The 13,028-nt window shown below is 42.7% G+C and overlaps 1 protein-coding gene across 1 annotated transcript in view; it reads left to right on the forward strand.

The window, feature by feature from the left end:
- The window catches only part of DOCK5 (dedicator of cytokinesis 5), a 62,398-nt gene that overhangs the window by 44,205 nt on the left and 5,165 nt on the right, over positions 1 to 13,028 (forward strand). Inside the window, exons 40-51 of the mRNA XM_072356924.1 lie at positions 752 to 856; positions 2,280 to 2,421; positions 3,999 to 4,080; positions 4,273 to 4,357; positions 5,086 to 5,172; positions 5,298 to 5,474; positions 7,151 to 7,234; positions 7,622 to 7,759; positions 7,860 to 8,026; positions 8,213 to 8,390; positions 10,734 to 10,872; positions 11,627 to 11,742. Coding sequence (XP_072213025.1) covers positions 752 to 856; positions 2,280 to 2,421; positions 3,999 to 4,080; positions 4,273 to 4,357; positions 5,086 to 5,172; positions 5,298 to 5,474; positions 7,151 to 7,234; positions 7,622 to 7,759; positions 7,860 to 8,026; positions 8,213 to 8,390; positions 10,734 to 10,872; positions 11,627 to 11,742 — 1,500 coding nt within the window. The remainder of the gene's footprint in view (positions 1 to 751; positions 857 to 2,279; positions 2,422 to 3,998; positions 4,081 to 4,272; positions 4,358 to 5,085; positions 5,173 to 5,297; positions 5,475 to 7,150; positions 7,235 to 7,621; positions 7,760 to 7,859; positions 8,027 to 8,212; positions 8,391 to 10,733; positions 10,873 to 11,626; positions 11,743 to 13,028) is intronic.

Below are 13,028 nucleotides of genomic sequence, written 5' to 3' on the forward strand. Positions count from 1 at the left end.
TGCTAACTGCTTAAATTAATATCATTGAGCAGGATAAGCCCCAGATAGAATTATGTTGAAAACAAACTAACATATTGACCTCTACAAAACCATAGGGGCTATTAGAAGAATATTTGCCTAACTTTTTTTCTGTCTTTAAGAGTATGTGCTTTTGACCTTGCAATTAGCATGACAGTATTGTGTGAAGATGTTTGGCATCCTTAATGTTAATCAAATGAGCTAACATTTGCATAGCGTGTTATCAGGCTCCATAAATTCATCACCTTGTCATTCCTGCTGTAAAACTGCTGTGCGTCAACGCAGACCTATAGAATGGCCTTGGTTCTAAATGACTTTTTTTTTTAATCACTAAGAATGTAACCAGATGGTCTTTATGTGTCCTTTCATATGAGAATCATCTGCCCAGTATTATTTGTGCCAGTTCTCTGACATTTGTCACCATTTGTGTCTGCTCAGCTTTGGGATATGTTTACTTTTAATTTGTAGTGAAAGATTTCAAGTATTCTTCTGGAATCCCAAAGAACACAGCACTGTTCTGCAGACCAGGAGATGGAGTTGATTCTGGCCCAGGCAGACCAAATATTTAACCAAGTAAATGGATAAATATTGTCTATAAAGCAAAAAAAGAAATGGTCGAAAGTATTCTGCAGGGGAGAGCTGATAGATCAGCACTTGTCACTGGGAATGTGAGCTGCAGTCTGGTAACATCATTGAGCGCTCTGAAGTGAAAATGCTGACTTTTCTTTTTCAGAAAAAACGAGCTACTTTTTATGAAAACATTATGAAAGCAATGAGACCTCAACCAGAGTACTTTGCAGTTGGATACTACGGTCAGGGTTTCCCCTCTTTCCTCCGGGTAAGAGTTGTTTGGTACTCAACACCTGCAGTAGTAGGTACCCTAAAATCCAGAACTTTTAGAGCCCTCAGGAAGATTCACTTGCCAAACTCTTTTTGTCCTTTGAATGCTACTGAGAGACAGGAATCCCTGAAGTACATCAAAACTCTTCAGCATAGAATAAAAGACAAGTTAGAGTCTGATTTTTTTATTGTATTAACAGTTATTAAAGTTTTGTATTAACTGTTATTCAAGTTACTGTAGTGCAGTTGGGTTTGCTGTTGTGTTTCCATATGAACTTAAACAGAATCTACCTTTGGTATTAGTACCCTATAAACAGAATTATTGTTGTTGTTAGAAAATGTGCAGCTTGTAAAGAGCTTACCCATCTCTTTTTTAGTCTGAACTTCATTTTAAGGGCAGGGCTCATTGCATTTCTCAAGCTCATTAGTGAGAGTGTGGACCCACGCAGAAGAATTAGAATGCAGAGATGCTTCCTGTTTGAGGTTGCTGCTGAGCACTGCTGGATGTGTGCTAACTGTAACAGGAGAACCCAGCCAAGTGAGTCAGATGGGCAGGGTGCAGCATACTAGAACATTTTCCCAACTATTATTTAAAATCAGGGAACGTTTATTTTTCCAGCCTGGAAATGGCTGGTCATTTCATTTGGGGTAGCTGGAGAGAACCAGGTGTAGAACTCAAAGACAGGTCCTTCAGTTGTCTTGTACCAGAAGATAGCAATCACACAATGGCTTTTGCTAAGGATGGAAAGATAATCCCACTGCTTAGTTCTGCTCTTTAAAATCAGTTCCTGTGTCTTTGCTGTCTGTGTAAGGCACCCCAAAGATGTTTTGCTCTCTGATAACAAGCCCGCAAGTGTAACTTAAGGCATGGGGGGAAATGAGCACTCCATAAAACACATTATGTTGTGTGCCCAAGCATGCCTGAATGAAGGAACACCCAATGGCTGTCAGTGGGGCAGTCTGTCCATCAGTTGGACAGTCTGTCCGTCAGTCAGGCACGCTGTTGAAACCTCCTGATGGGTAAATGGAACAAGCATGGAACAATGGCACTGTTTATTGTGAGCTATAGGTGTTGTGGCTTACCAATGGCAACTGTGCCCAGTATACATTCTGGAAAAGTATGCAACAGTTCAAAGCAAATGGGATAAAGCAGAATTGCTAGAAAGCATGAGCATATTCCATAACACTGTTGTGTGGAATATTGACTTTCTAGGCAAATATGAGGATGCCATTGCAGTGCCTTGCTCCTGTGAGCTGCTGTGTTGACAGTCTAACCTGTGTTTATTCTGTCATGTGTCCTGTTAAGCTAGGAGGAAATCTTTCATGTAAACCTCTGGTACTACTCAATGCATGTTTGGAAAGCTCCTTCTCAGTGCTTTTGATGTTAATTCTCTGGTGGTTTTATTTTCTGCTGCCCACAGAACAAGATTTTTATCTACCGTGGCAAGGAGTATGAACGAAGGGAAGACTTCAACCTGAAGCTCCTCACCCAGTTTCCTAGTGCTGAGAAGATGACCAGCACTGCCCCTCCAGGAGAGGAGATCAAATCTTCTCCTAAACAGTGTATCTTTTGGTTCTAAAATGCTTTGACACACTCAAGATCTGTCTCCTTCCTGGGATTGTGGGATTAGTGAGGAGTAGATCAATGCCCACATGCAATTGAGGGAAGGTGCTTCAAACTTATTCTGTTTATAACTTCTGCTCTATGTCAGATATGCTCCTGGAAGACACATGTTAGTGAACACCAAGCTGCTCGGCTTCTGGCCTGTGTTGTACAGGCCAAAGAAGAGAATCTGATGGTCTACTTTGGCCCTAAAAGTCTGTGTACAAAGGCGCAACTCAAGCAGTGATACCAGATGCTTCCCTCACACTAAGCCTGCCAAGCACTCAATCCACATAGGAAATTAAAATTCATTCAAGACCAAACTTGGTATCAAAAAATGCCTTCTCTGTTGCTGCTTTGTTTCAGCTACTTCCTTTGCATCTGTTTGTGTTTGTTCTAATGGTTTTGGCTCGAGATGAACTTGAACTGCAAAATTTGGATCCAGATCTGAACTCTTCCAAAAGTTGGGGGTGTTCGGTTCCGGGTCTTTGGCATAGCCCCATTATAAAGGGGAGCAGCTGCATAGCTTGGATGTGGTACAGGTTCTTCTCAGACTCTTACAAACACCATCTGAAAAGATGAGAGGTTTGAGTGCCCAAATTGCTGTTCTATTAGGCAGGGTTTGACTGTTCTATAGTTGGTTTTAATTTCATGTTTGTTTGGCTTTATACTGGAAGCCTTCTTGGTCTTGGGCTCTTTTTGCATGTAATCTGTTTCCCTGCTCTTGTATGATATAATGCCCTTTGCTTCCTTTGGTTGTTTCATAACAGTGTACTGGTGCTAATTGAACTGTACACCATCTCAGGGAATGCCTACACACACAGACTGGCTGCTCTTGCACCAGTTTGGAGCTAGAAGCTGTGTAGAATGCTGAGCAATGGCACAAAGCCCAAGCTAATAAGCTCTCCTGAGAGAAGGAGTATATTAGCTTGGGCTCAGTGCTTGATCAACTGTAGCTGTGTGGTTTGGGGTCAGGCTTGGCAGGTATCCATCTGGCTCTTCAAAGTGGGCAGAATGACCTTGCCTTTGCTTTCAGAATATTCCACCATGGATATTTCTATACGGTAAAGGATGTGAGGGGCTACCCTACCCACCAGTAAAACGTTGCCACTTCAGAGTAGGATTGGCAGGTGATTCACAGAAATGGTCTATTAATGTGAGCCAACCTGACTGTACTTCACTTTTCCATACAGATTTTTGCTTACATAAAGCCTTCAGTGCAGTCCTTTAAACAGAACATTGCAGGAATAACACTGTGCTTGGGGATCCTGTTACTAATTTGTCTTTCTGTTGAGGTTCACAGATGTAAAAGGTGAAGATGGTATAGGTGTTAAAAACAACTAGCTTTATTGATCTAGAAACTGCATGGGCAGCATTTTCATTGTCCTGGAAGAATCTGACAAATAATTGGGCAGGTAGAGGGAATATATTGAATATATTGAGAAATCTGATGTTTGATTAAAAAAAAGGGCACTTTTTTTCCCCTTCTTTTCCCAAAAGAATTCCTAGTTTTTCATCCTTAACTGTAGCATCTCAGTTGTGCAGTGCTTCATTGTGAAGCCTGTGATGAACCTGCCACCTAATTACAAAGACAAACCTGTTCCTGAGCAGATCTTGAAGTAATTTGTTTTCCTTTTCTCTCAACATTTCCTCTCTGTTTTTCTCAGTGTAGTCAGAGTGTCTCTTTGTTTCATGTCAACTTGTAACCTGGCCCACTTTAAACTTCATTCTTTTTGAGGGGCAACAGAAAAACAGTGGTGTGAGGAAGGTGGGTGGTGAGAAAACTCACTATTGTCTCTGCTTCTTCGTAGCTACTACAGAGCAAATGAGGTACAGCAGTTCACCCACTCGCGGCCATTCAGAAAAGGAGAAAAGGATCCAGAGAATGAATTTGCTGTGAGTCCTTCAGTTTTAGTGCCGGCTGCCCCAGTTGTCTGTGCTACATGTGAACTGTTTTGTGCCTTTGCTTATTCTGCCAGTGGTGTTTTGAACAGCACTCTAACCATTTCTCTTTCACCTGTGGCAATGGAGGTTGGCTATTAAGATGTAGGAGGAACAAAGGGCTACACTTCATGTTGGTTGCAGTCTTTATGCAAAGATACTGTGATATACTGAGTATTTTGTGCCTGTGCTCAAATGCTTGATGTAGGATCGAGTTCTACAGAGTGTGGTCTGGTGCCTGCTATTGCTTGCAGGTGATGTAGCTGTCCTTAAGGAGGCCAGCATTTGACTATGAATGATCAGCTCAACTTCAGGACAACTTTTAAGATGTACAGTGGAGACTGAGCTTTGGATTCAGTTTAATAGCATGTTTCCTCACTGCCCTGTGAGGCATTCTCTGGCTCACATGTAGTGGTTGGGCATATTGCATCCAACTCTGGCTAAATGTACCATAATCGTACCCCTAATAGAGGTTTATGTGGAAGACAACTGCCTTCTGCTGCCTTTGCTGATGCTGTTTGTTAGCAAAACCACCAGGTTCCATCCCAGTCAATGAAAACGAACCTCACTGTGTAAATCCTGCCAGCTGAGTGCTGAAAGCCCGTGTTCTATGCTCTAGTGCATAAGAGGATTGAATTGCAAGACCAGTGTTTTCTTTACATCTTGTAATTTTTTCCTTCTAGACTATGTGGATAGAAAGGACAACCTACACGACAGCGTATTCATTTCCAGGCATCCTCAAGTGGTTTGAAGTCAGACAGATTTCAACAGTGAGTTCTGCGCATGGGTTGTTTTTAACCCTCTGTAATCTTTCATAGAAGGAAGTCTTGCAACACTCAGGACTCCACCGATGGTAGGGCACACCATTAATTTGTCTTCTCCTGCTTTCTCCCAGGAAGAGATCAGCCCATTGGAGAACGCCATAGAAACGATGGAGCTCACCAATGAGAAAATCAGCAACATTGTCCAACAGCATGTTTGGGACCGGAGCCTTCCTGTGCATCCCCTCTCCATGCTCCTCAATGGGATTGTGGACCCGGCGGTCATGGGGGGATACACCAACTATGAAAAGGTCTTTTTCATGTTTATCTGTAGCTCAGCTTGACTTCCTCAGTGCTGGATGCCTGGATTGAAGCGTGGTGTGTTGTAGTGGTGTGTAATGCCACAGAGTTAAGGAATACTCCTCCTCTTTGGGGCCATATTTGCATTGGTGGTAATAATACGGGATTGTGGTGAGGTGCTTTGCCCAACAAGCAGTGCAAGTCTCAGAAACAGAAGTCAAATAGCAAACATTTCTCCATTAATGCAGACTGGAAAGGCAGCAGATAATATCTCACTAGTGTTGTAGAAAAGAGCATATATTTCAGGGCAAAAAAGAAAAGAAAGAAAAGGAATGTTTCTCATCCATGTTTATTGAGTTATTCGGTTGACACGGTGTGTGTTCCTTCCTTCTGTGATGTTAACTTAAGCTGTTTATTCCCAATATTTAGCTATGATCTCCCAAGCACGAAATGCATTGCTTATTACACTGAACTGAATGGATGGCATTAAAAGATGTTTAATTCTTCTCAAACGTGTTGCAGTCACACAAAATGAAGTGAAAAAGTTAAATAAGAGAGAGTCTGGAATATCTGGGGCATAACTAGAGCTGCATACTTCACCAGCAGTGAATTTGGCCCCGAATCCTCCCATTTCATGAATTAAGGTTGACATAAAGTTTAGAATTACGAAAGTGGGAAAGCAGTTAAAACTAGGAAACACAAAGTATCTGTAACCACATCTGGAAATACTCATTTCTGGTTCACATTTTCCTATTTCAACTGGAGACCACTGCAGAACATTTGGCTTTTGTGGGCGGCTAAAAAACTGAAGTTTTTAATTGTTTTCATTGTAGCCAAAACCCAAAGTCTGCATTTTTAACATGTGTCTTCTTGCAATAATTGAACACTTTCAAGAAAAACCCATTGGGACCTACCAAGCACTCCTTCCATGGGCTCACCTCCTCTTGACATCAACCCTTTGCCGAATCCTACCTCTCGGCCTATAAACACTTGTGCATGCAGTCCAGTTAATGGAGTGCAGAACTTAGACGCAAAGGCTGAAATAGATGAGAGAAGGTGTTTTGAAACCAAGTGAAAAATGATTAGAGATTTTATCTAGGATAAGAAAAATGAAATTCTTCTGACTGGGAATTGTGATACATTTCAATGCGATGCTCTGTGGCACATAGTGTGAATTGGCACAGTTGTAGGATTTCAGTCCGGGGAAGTCTCTATGTGTTTGTTCATCTTTTAATCCACAATCCACGTTCTGTTGTTCTGAAAGTAGATACGTGGGAAGTGTGGACTGAGGGTGCTAAACTACAGGTTAGAATCTCATCAGTCTTATTTCTATTGACTCTTTGTAGCAAATCCCACGTAAAAGTGTTGTACTTCAGGACTTAAATGCTAGATCTCCAGGAATCCATAGGGAACAGATGGTCTGTTCACCTTTCTGAGACTCCAGTTATTTGCATATCTTTGTTTGATGTAGGTCATTGAGTGCTAAAAACAAAGTGAGAACACTGAGACTGATTCTGCTGCTCGCATGTAGGTGACAAGTAATATAGCTTTGATTATTCAAGCCAATAACAGTAGGAGGGGAGTTTTGTGACCTATCAGTTTTCACTGACAGTAGAATGAAATCTTCATTGAAGAGCATGCTCTGCAAACAGCATCGTGTCTAAATCATCTTCTCCCTTTGTTTCAGGCCTTTTTCACAGAGAAATATCTTCAAGAGCATCCTGAAGATCAAGATAAAATTGAACTGCTCAAGCAACTGATCGCTCTACAGGTATCACATTGGCAAAGATAGAGATGCACCGTGTTGAGTGCAGGTGTTTTTCCATCATTTTTTGAGAGAGAAAATGCATCTAGATACTGTGAGAGAGAAAATGCATCTAGATACTGTGAGAGCAATCTCTATATGTACAGATGGGGTTCATATTTCTTGATAATACACACACACAACTCAAACAGATGGTCATGTTATTGTAGTATCACAAGTTATGAGTCAGTAACTGAATACATTGACTGCATTTTTTTTTCCTCTGCAAACTTAAAACATACTGATTCATGTTCTATGCTTGTATATGAGGTGTATGACATGCATAGAAGATTCCTTGCCGGAGCAGGAGATCGGATTTGCCTTTTCATATCTTGATGTTGTTCCTCCTCTCAGATGCCGTTGTTAGCAGAGGGAATAAGAATCCATGGCGAGAAGCTGACAGAGCAGCTGAAGCCTCTGCATGACAGACTGACAGCCTGCTTCAAAGAGCTGAAGAAGAAGGTGGAGAAGCAGTACGGTGTAATAACTTTGGTAAGCGTAGCTGGATGCTTTGCCTCAAAGAAACACAACTCTGCCCGTACAGCTTCTGAATTCACACTGTGGGATTTGTCTCGGGTGTGTTTCCCTGCAGCCTCCCTCACTGACTGAAAGGAAACCAAGCAGGTCAGGCTCTGTCGTGTTGCCCTACATCATGTCTTCCACGCTGAGACGGCTCTCTGTCACATCTGTGGCCTCTTCTGTGGTCTCTACGTCTTCCACATCATCTGATAGCACTTCCTCTAGGCCAGGTTCAGATGGGTGAGTAGTCAGCCTTTGCATGGGGATATGCCTTTGCTAGAGTGGGTTTGTTTCCATGGTTCTGGTTCAGTTTTTCATGGTAACCTGTTTTGCAAAATAAGAGGTAATGACTTCTTGACAACACACAAAATATCTGATGATGGAGTAATATTTTGTGTTTTTTCACTCCTTTGGGGTGGGCTGAAGATCTATTCTGGAGCCTCTCTTGGAGAGAAGAATATCAACAGCTTCCAGAGCTGAGGAACTGCCCGTGAAAGAAGATGGTGATAACAGGATTTGCAAACTGAAGCGGAAGGAGTGGAGTATCAGCAAGTCTCAGGTCATTGTGGAGAAGGAGCCAGAAATGGAGCTGACTTCCAATATGGTAAGGCAACAACAAGAGAAGCATAGCAATAATAAAATCCCAGCAGGAGATTTGTGTTTCCATTCCTCTCAGCCGTGCTTGTCATTAAATAATGGGAGGGGTTCGAATACCAAAAGCTTTGGTCATCTGAGTAATTCCTGCTTTCTTATTTGGAATATTTGTGTCACCGACCAAACTGCAGTTTGACTTAAAGTACAAAAACTGGAGGTATGAGGCGCTGATGTTTCATCTCAGTTCTCTCATTTCTTCTAGGAGGTGGAGGACTCCGATACACTCAGAGCTGCGTAGAATTGTTCTGTTTGTATTGGAGCAAGCAGATATTGCTAACCCACACAAAAATGCAGCTGGCAAACCAGATGTTCAGCTGCTGTCAGTCAGCATCACTGCACAAATCAAATGTACTGCATCAGTTTGGTAGTTTGGGGAGCTGGATAAAGATGGTCTGGTTGTTAGGTCATGAGCTTGGCATGACCTATCAAAACAAAACAGCTTTTCCACGTCTGCACTGTGCTCCAGACCTCCTGCATGAGAGCAGGAGTGTTTATTCCTTAATAGAGAAAGGTTTTTGCTAAAGAGGAATAAAAGAGAATTATACCCCTACAGCTAACACTGCTGCACTGTCAGAGAGTATGCAACAATGAGGCATGTTAGTATTTAAGCTGGTAGCTCAGTGATAGGGATTTGATATAACACGAGTTGTATAACTAATAATAACTCATCAGCTCTTCTGATTCCCTTTCCTTGACCAGATCTCAGCTGGATCCATGAGGAATGGGTTATGTTGCTATAGACTGAGGAATTCCCATCAAGTCTGAGCAGTGATGCCAGCACTTGGGGTCTATTTCTGAAGAGGGGGAAAGTGTGGTCCTAGAATCTGCCATTTGGTGTTGATAGGAAAATCCGGGATTGTAAATATTAGTGATTCAGGAGGCCCTGGCCCTTTCCCTTTGGAAATGGTGCTGTTGAATTAAATGGGTTTAACTCACAAATCGTGATGTCAGCCGCTGATCGCTTCATTAAGTAAAGCTAGACGGAAAGTTTCTGGCAGAAAGCCTGTTTTATTGACCGGTTCCCTGGGACAGTAAGGCATATGTGTGCAAGACTTTGCTTTGCAGAGAGCTGAGAGATGCAAACCAGAACACCCACCCTTCGCACCATCCCTCTGAGGGCACGTTGCGTGTGTGATCAGCTTACTGAAGTATACGAGCAGTTAAGGGTTATACTCATGCTGAAGAGCATTGCAAAGTACACATAAAGCTTTTTTTAATAGCTGGTTTGTTCCACGTCTGCATAGTGCAGCACAGGAATCAGGCAGAGTGATTTTATGTAGCTCTTGAATAAGCTGTGTGGGAGCTAGAAAGCCAGAGGGAACCAAAGGCTTACTGTATGTCCAGCAGCTTCAGGCTCTGTTTGTTTTATATTCACTGCACACCAATGTGTGCTCCCTTCTGTGCAGTGAGAACTGCTCAGTGAGAATTGATCTCCAAGAGTTCAGGGAGTTTAATTACATGTGTAAGCGTGACAGCCTTCTCTGTAAAGCAATAAATAATATTTAAAGGGGTTTGGGTATGTTTAGGACTCTCCAGTCCACGTTAAGAAGGAATGAATTTCACCTTTGTCTGCTTGGCTGGGATGTCCTTTTGGCTGCCTCTATATTCAGGCCTGCAGTGCTATTAGGAAACCTGGACAACTGGGATTGAGGTGGAATTCAGATGGTGGAATGAAGCTTTTGATGTCTCTTGTCTTACTGACACGTTTAATTAATAGCACTGTGAAGAGGCAGGTTTGCTAATTGGAGGCACTCTGAGTCAAGCTGGCCAAAGAACCACTTTATCACTGCATTGCCACCAAGCTGAATGTGGTGTTTGGTTGTCCACCTAAGGACCTCTGCACAGCTTTATCACTTGTGACAGTTGGAGTGGTTTGGTTTACCCCTTAGCATCAATATGTAGATTTCATTGCAGCCATTCAACAGTCAGCTGGTCAAGGCTTTGGGAAGAGGTCCTGAAAGATGCTGGGTGCCAGCTGTTCTTTAAACTGGCTGTAGGTTTCCTTCCCTGGCCTCATCCCTTTTTACTGTATATATTGATGTCATCAAAAACAGTTTAATATTGATACCTGTTTCCTGATGTCCCAGAGAAGATTGAATGTGTCACAGGAGCACAGCGGATGCCCCTTGACATGGCTTAGCCAGGGCTGTGGTTTCACCTGAGTGCACCTTTCTCTCTTACACACAGCTCTCCTGGAGCATGTTGGTGCCTTTGTGACAGGTCTGATGATCTGATACGTGTGCAGCAACTTTGCTGACTTCTAAAGGCTTTGTTTACTCTTTGTTTTAAGCAGAGCACGTCAGGAAAAGCTCAAAGGCCAAAGAGTCTTCAGTTAGGAGACAACAGGCTGACTTTGCTTCAGAGTTCTTCTCTCCAGCAGTCAACACCTCTGAGCCCACCACCCATAACTCCCAAAACCCCAAGGACCAATAGTAAGTTCTGTAATACAGCAATTGAATGGTATGGGTTAATTTGCTAAGGTCACCTCACTGGGAAGGGAGGGAGAGAAGGGTACTATTGGAACACCTGTATTGAATCCACCAAAGGGAACTGCATCGATGCTGCGTGGTAGCTTTGTTTGGTTTCTGAGCAGGTTTCAGGCTGAATATCTTCTTATATGGATATAAATTAAGAATCCAGGGTTGAACAATGAAGTGAAGGAGCATAAAGCTTGTACAGGTGGTTTAAAACAAAAGATAGTTATTGGGGTAAGGGAGTAGGGAGGAAAGAACCAGGAATACAAACAAATGTGGGAATAATATGTAAAGAGAGATCTGTGAAAGGGATACAGAACCTCACAGCAAGCAGTTTTAGTTGCTGTTAGTAGCAGGACAGCTTCCCAGAAATCCTTCTGAAGTTTGAGTACTTATCTACCCCATCAGCTGGAGTTAAAATCAAAGTGAATTCTCAGGTTGAGACCCTGGTTGAAAGGAAACCCCAGTGAACGTTGCAGATGTGATAATGGATGCAATTTTCTGTTCTCTCAGGCATGCATTTTTCACTTAAGCTTAGATTCATTTGATGGAGACAGAATTCTTTGGGGCATTTTGAACTTAAGGGAGATAAAGCTTTGATTCTACTTTGACATCTCTTTTCGGATGTAGCTGCTAGAACAAATACATGGTCAATTCATTTCCCCACTCCTTTTCCTCCTACTTTTAATGGCTTGTCTTACTGTTCTTCCAGGTTTTCCCTCATTGCAGTCAGATGGATTGCCAGCTGCTAGCCTGCAGAGCACCCCACCCCCACCTCCACCCAAGAGCAAACCCTATGAGAATAGCAACCCGAGGAACTCTGTGGAGGTAAGGAAATGAGAGCTGACGTTTCTCTGGAAGGCAGCATTTGAGAAAGACACCAATGGAATTTTCCAAGCTGCTTCTCGGATGGTGCTGCCTGGAACCTGTCTAGTCATTTTACTGGTTCACCCCCCTGAAACTACAGAAGGATAAGAAGTTTTGAGAGAGGGAGCTGTCAAATGCAGCCCCGTTTTCAAGTGGTGAATGTGATGTCCTTGATTACACAAACTGTGTGGGGGTGAGAATGGGAAGAGTATCCAAAACATGATCAACATGTAAAATAGCACAGTAATCTGGTCCTGGTTTGCATATTGTCAGAGAGATGGATATGTGGAAATATTCCACCCTGTGCAGAATAAGTCCAGCCCCCCAAATCTTTGCACTGGCTTCTATTTGCAGTCAAAATGTTTTCACTATACACCTTCCTAATGCATAAGTCACACCTATTACATATGCAAAGGGTTATATAAGAACAAGGTTATGTAGCATAGTTGAGTCTTCTGCTCTTGTGTGGGGGTCTGCTGTGGTCATCTGGGGAGGTATCCCACTCCTTGCTTCATCCATATTTGACACAAGGGCACTTAATCTCTTTCGATCGGTTCCTGTTTTGGATTCATGCCCCATCTCAGGGATGTCTGTCCTTTTAGTTTCTTATTTATGGCATTCTTGGGTCTTTGAAGTGAAACATCCCATCTTGGGAAGGTTGTTTATCATAGAAAAGCAACGCATCTGGAACTCAAAGCAGAGCTTCAACCTTGAGTTGAAGTGCCTCAGCCAGGCAAAAATGTCAGATAATCAGCTTTGGAGACGTCAGTTGTGTCAAAATCATTTCACCAGCCCCTGAAATGTTGCTGCTGATATGAATGTAGTTGCTTCCCACTGTGCAGCACAGTTCCTTTTGGACCTGTGACAGCAGTGTCTTTCCCAGTGTTACTTACAAAGGAGATATGTGGAGTACCTAAGTAACAAGATACGGATTCTCACCAAAAATAGTGAATTTGAAGAGTGGTGACGCTTTCCAAGTATTTCACTTCCACATCACAGGAAGACAATGCAGCAGTTGGTCATTTATTTCTCAGTGGCAATGGCATAAAGCCTTGAAAATGTAGGGTGAGTGGGAGGTTTTGTGCTCAGACCTTCATTTGCAGATAGACTCTCTTTCTCAGGAGGGGCATTGTAACTGAGGTAGGTGGTGGTGGATGGCGGAAATGTGCCAGCCCTGGGGATGCTGTGGGAGTTGCTGGTTCAAGAGGATTAATGAAAGAGCCCCCTTCCCTCGAGTCTTGTAAGAA

Source organism: Excalfactoria chinensis, chromosome 25, assembly GCF_039878825.1.
Source record: "Excalfactoria chinensis isolate bCotChi1 chromosome 25, bCotChi1.hap2, whole genome shotgun sequence".
NCBI lineage: Eukaryota > Metazoa > Chordata > Aves > Galliformes > Phasianidae > Excalfactoria > Excalfactoria chinensis.